General features: G+C 34.5%; 1 protein-coding gene across 1 annotated transcript in view; it reads right to left on the reverse strand.

Annotated features, from left to right (window-relative positions):
* Positions 1–350: 350 nt before the first annotated feature.
* The window catches only part of THEMIS (thymocyte selection associated), a 203662-nt gene continuing 198314 nt past the window's right edge, over positions 351–5698 (reverse strand). The window contains exon 6 of the mRNA XM_014586185.2: positions 351–1525. Within this exon, the coding sequence (XP_014441671.1) occupies positions 1494–1525 (32 nt within the window). The 3' untranslated portion in view covers positions 351–1493. The remainder of the gene's footprint in view (positions 1526–5698) is intronic.

The raw sequence follows: 5698 nt of genomic DNA on the forward strand, positions 1-5698 counted from the left end.
CCTGTTCTCTTACCACCATGGAATTCCAAGGACCCAGACAACCTGAAAACTCCACAGTATATCACATTGGTCCACTAAATAAAAATATGTTATATTATCTGTTGATGATAATGTGTATAAGAATATCTTTAACCAGGGACCAGCAGTTAGCATAATGGCTATGTCGCTGGACTCCCACATAGTTGACTGCAGTTCGTGTCCCAGACCCGGTGGCTTAAAACTCATGCTGGGCACGTGTGCGTGCGTGCCCAAGATCCCGAGAGGAGAATGGAGGAGAAGGGATTGCAGCATGGCCATCCCCCCTGGGGGGTGATTTCTCGCTTTCTGTCTCTCTGTCTCTGTCTGGCGAGCGCACATGCCCTATAGCAAAAAGTGAAACATAGTGATTTTTATTTGCTGCTGTATGAGAACAATTACATCTGTGTTTTTAGCTAAGTACAATTATTTTAGAAATAACAAATTCTATGAGTCAAAAACAAGGTATGACCTATGAACAAAGTTCAAAGTTTGCTGTTCGATTCCTGTGAAACTTTCGTCCCAAGATAACTTTATTCTGTCTCTTCATTTTGATAGAGGTAAATATCATCTCTGTGCATGTAACACATAATAAGATAAATTATCAAAATATGAGAGCTCTTAAAGCAATTTTGCAATTATAAGAGCATTAGTCTAAAAAACACTAATTATGAATTGCTTTGGTTTCTAGTCAACCAAATTATTATGTCATTACAATTCTATTGCCTTTCTTTTCATCAAATACTATGATTATCTAAATGGTTTTCTGATAATACTAATAAACATTCATCTAAAAGGTTATCTAGTTCACGGTGCATGAAATATGAAGGCATATTATTATAAATTTGGTGATATTGTAGTCATGAACTCTGATTATAAGTTGAGGAGAAAGTTACAGAAAATTTCTATAACACACAATGGCTTTGGTTGTTAAACTTTGAACACATTTATTTACAGTATATTTATAAAATAAACTGAAAATATAAAGTCAAATTTATTTCTACTGGGATTCAAGTAAGAAACTTAAATATTTTAAATATTTTTTTAAAAAATTAGTCTTAACACTAATGATGATAACACTAGAAAAACTGCAAAAGCAAGTATTTGTTGAACTTCATCTAATTTTAGACTAGTTTTACTCAGAAATTGAAATATAATTTTTTTCCATTGCTTACTTGCTGGTAATGGGAATGAGAACCAAACACAAAAATACACACATTAAATAAAGATGTCCTAAATAACAATGAATCGATACATAGAGGTTTGGCAGGACAGAATGACTACATGAATTTCACATCATAGCTTTCTCTTTGAATTTCTTCTGTTAAAACTTTTAAGGTTGTTTTTTCTTTCTCAGTGGCCAGTCGAGTTTCTTCTGGAGTCCATTGAGGAACTGTTATTTTTTAGCTAGAAAAGTAGGCTTCCTTTTCTGTGGAAACATTTATGTTCACTGCCCAAGTGGTTTCTGTCACATCTTGTTATTTTTTATGTTTTTCATTTTTGACGATTTCTAAAAGTAAAGAAAAAAATAAGAGGGGTACATCAGAAATACTGGAAATAACCAAGAAGGCAACTTCTCACTTTGAAGTACTGTTTAGAAAACACTTACACACATATATGCTTTTTGAGAAACAATTGGGAGAGAAATAGGAGGAGTAAAGAAAAGATAAAATGGAAAGGAGAAAGGTAAGCTCTGCAGGAACAGGATAGGTATTTTTATGAGGAAGAGAATAGGACCTTAAATTTGTAAAGTATTTTTCAATGGACAAAATGCTTTTCTTTGCATTTTAATTTATTTTTATAGCAATGCTATCATATAGGTAGTAGAAGACAGGAAACTAGGTCATAGTAAAGTTCAGACCAAACACAGCTAGTGAGGAGTTGATGCTGATTGTGATCTAAAAACGTCTAATTCCAGCCTTAACATTTTTTTTTCTGCTGTGGCACTTTTCCTACAGAATAGAGTGCAAAACTAGTAGGGATCTAAGGAGTACAGTGGAGGAAAAGGCTGCCTATACATGTAAAACTGAAGAAAAGGTCACAGGTCTTAAGCACAAGGTCTACTCTCTAAAGCTTCTGATTAACATATGCATGCATATGACATTAGCAAAACATCATAGCAAACTCTCAAGTAAAGAAAGCTACACAACTGAGAAGAATTCTGTTTGCTGACAACACACTTTGCTAATTTCCACTATGACTTACTGGAGCATGAGAGATGGATGGTTTTGCTTTGTTTTGTTTTTCAACATAATTTATTATTATTATTGTTATTATAAAAAATGTTTTGCTATAGGGTCCATGTGCTTACCAGAGAGTTAGAGAGAGAAAAGGTGAGAAATCACCCCTCCTCCATTCTTCTCTCAGGATTTTGGGCACATACACAGATGTGACCTGTATGAATTTCAAGCCACCAGGTCTGGGACTCAAACCAGGTTGAACATGTGGGAATCCAGTGCTTTATCCATCATGCCACCTGCTGGCCCCTTATTATATTTTTATAAAGCAAAAATAACAGAATTTTTAAAACACGAAACTTTACAATCTTTTGTCTGTTAAGTGTTTCTTCCTATCCTCTACCCTTCACTCTCCTACCTTATATTCTACACTTATCCTCTCTACTATCATGTCTTTGGATTTTTTTATTCCTGTCATAGAACATAGACATTAGGGATATATTGAGCAGGGAGGGATAGGGATATGCAGTGTGTATCTTTCAAAGTCTGGCTCACTTTGCTTACATTAAGTCCTCTAAATTAGTTCACTATGAATCAAATGACAGGATCTTATTCTTTATGGCTGAGTAGTATTCCATTGTATATATGTGCCAAGTTTTTCAATTCAGTCAGTTTCTTGGACACTCAGGTTGATTTCATGTCTTAGCAATTGTGAATAGCACTGAAATAAACATGGATGTGTGTCTTTCTGACTATTTTCCTATCCTTTGAGTAAATACTAAGGAACAGGATTGATTACTTGATGATACAGTAGTTCTCTTTACAGGTTTCTCAGGCACCTCAATATTGTTTACCATAGTGATCGTACTAATTTACATTCTCACCAGTAGTGTAAGAGGATTTCCGTTCACCACAGCTTTACTAGCACTTGCTGTTTTTTTTTTTTTTTTTTTTTTTTTTTTTTTTTAATACTAGACATTCTAACTAGAGTTAAATAGTATCTCATTTTGACTTTAACATGGATTTCCCTTATGACAAGAGATTTTGAACATTTTTCAAATGCATTTTGGCCATTTGTATGTCTACCTTGGACAGTTGTCTATTCTGCTTATTTGCACATTTTTAATTGAATTACTCATTTTTTTCCAAGTGAGCTGTTTGTGTTTCCTGGATATTCTGATTATCAATCTCTTGTCTGAAGTATAGTTAGCAAATTTTTTTCTTCCATTCTGAAAGTTTTCTCTTCACCTCAATTGTCATTTCTTTTGCTGTGCAGAACCTTTTTAGCTTGATGTAATCCCACTAACATGAGTGCTACAGTGATTAAGAGAAACAGAAAACTAGCAATCTCTCTGGCTTCTCATATCTTTCATGCTAGAAACTTGTTAAATGCTAATCATCTGGATCTGGAGAGGAACAAGCTCTCATTAGCCTATAACTAGCTTCTTTCCATCTTTGTCCTTTTTCTTCTTTTTGTCTTACTTTTATCCTTCCATCCTTTTCTTCTTTTTTCTCTCCTTCTCTTTCTTCATTTTTCCTTTCTTCCCTTTCCTTCCTACTTTCCTTCCTTCTTTGATTTTTTTTTTCTTTTGGCTATCAATGTGATCATCTAAAGCAATGTGTTGCCTAAACATACCAAGTCTTTATGCACTTTATTTTATTATTATTTAAAAGGGGGGATAATCATGCCTACTTTATAGGATTATTACAGAGATTAAACGACTTAATAAATGTAAACAGCCTAAAACTGTCTCAACAACTATGAGTGATTTTTATGATGTGCGTGTGTGAAATACAGTCAAAATATACAGTTTTGTGACTTCTGAGGAGCTCACAGACTAATTGGGAAAGAACAAAGGTGATGTCAAGAAGTTGCATTTCTTTACACATCATCATAGTAATTCTAACAACCTGAATTTCTTTCCCTCACTCACAATCTTTCTCCACTGCTAACTGGGGCTGGAGGTGGGGTGCTGGGGTTGGGGAGGATGTTCACTGGCTGACTGGGGAAGATAGCCTGGCCCCATGCTTTCCCAGAGTTCACTCCTTCTCCTCATGATCCACTATCCAGAACTGCTGCTTTTTTATTTCAACGTCTTTGTTGTATCATGAAGAGCAATAAAGCTACATACTGTAGAATATAAATTATAGCTTTTTTTTTTTTAAGAAAGAGTTTTAGGCAGTGTGCCAGATTTATCTTCTAGTGCTTACTGTCTTTATAACTTTATCTTTAAAAAAAGAAAACGGGACAATTCTCCTTCTGTGTTGCTTTTCTGAGGTGGAGAGGGGGATGGGGAAAATGAAATAGATGTATTGTATTGCAATACAGAGAAACAGAATCCAAAACCTATGTCTAACTCCTGAATCTATATCTTACCAGGTGTGCGTCTTGAGGAAACTCTCCATTCTATTTCCTTACAGTGGATACGTTTTGATAATAATAACTGACTCACAGAGTGGAGGAAATATCACATGGAATGATGTACCCACAAGTGCTTTGTAAAAAGTAAAGGGCTACAAGAATATTTCTTGCTATTATCATCTCATGTTCACATAAAACTATTACAAGCCTGTAATTTGAAAGTCCAATCTGTCATCGTGACAGTTATGAGTTTCGCACTCTCTTATCAATAAGTGGATTTAAGATAATACATAGTCAAGCAGAAAAATGGGGGATGAGGAAATAGAAATAATTAAATTATCTCAAAATATAATAATAGAGTTTAAACAATCTTAGTTTTTGAAGGGACTTCACCCTGCCTGATGTAGCCCCCTTTTCTACCAGGTATAGAGATCTTCTATAACATCCATCCTCTGGTTGATACAGCAGAAGACATCACACTGAACAGAAACTGTATGCTTTATCACATTAATAAACCTTCAAGAAATCTTAAAATGTGCAGAAACTTTTCTCTTCAGACAATTATTTCGATTTGAAAATCCAGATTGACTTAAAAGTCTTATCTTTTTGGCATCCATTGCTTGTTCCTCCTGGAAATGGCACAAAATTAATATGAAGATGATGTTTCTTACATTCAGTCGAATATTCACCTAACCAGTTATTTAGATGATCAAATTAATTGATGGAGTTGGAGTGATGCAAGCTAAGTTCCTTGGAAATCAAGTCAAATACGTCATCCATAAATTAGCCAATGGATGTCATTTTGCTTTGATTTTTCTCTCAATGAAGTATAAACCAAAGAAGAGCCCTTCAGTGGTCAGAATATATATCTTTATAAGAATAAGCTGCTGTCAGTCCACAGGACAAGTTAGAAGCATAAAATTAAGTGAGTAATTCTGAGAATGAAAACAGTAAAGTGAAAGAAAATCTCTAATTCCTCATGTTTTAGTAGAATCAAGTGCAAGTAGATCTAAAATTGATTTATGGTCTCTTATAAAGTTGATCGGTTTTCTAAAGCATTAATTTGATTCAAGGCCAATCACGCCTCCCTTGCCTTCTTGGGAACATTAAGTGCCAGTATCTTATAATGGTTCAAGCACACTCT

The sequence above is a fragment of the Tupaia chinensis genome, unplaced genomic scaffold (genome assembly GCF_000334495.1).
Source record: "Tupaia chinensis unplaced genomic scaffold, TupChi_1.0 Scaffold000117_2, whole genome shotgun sequence".
NCBI classification, from domain to species: Eukaryota; Metazoa; Chordata; class Mammalia; order Scandentia; family Tupaiidae; genus Tupaia; species Tupaia belangeri.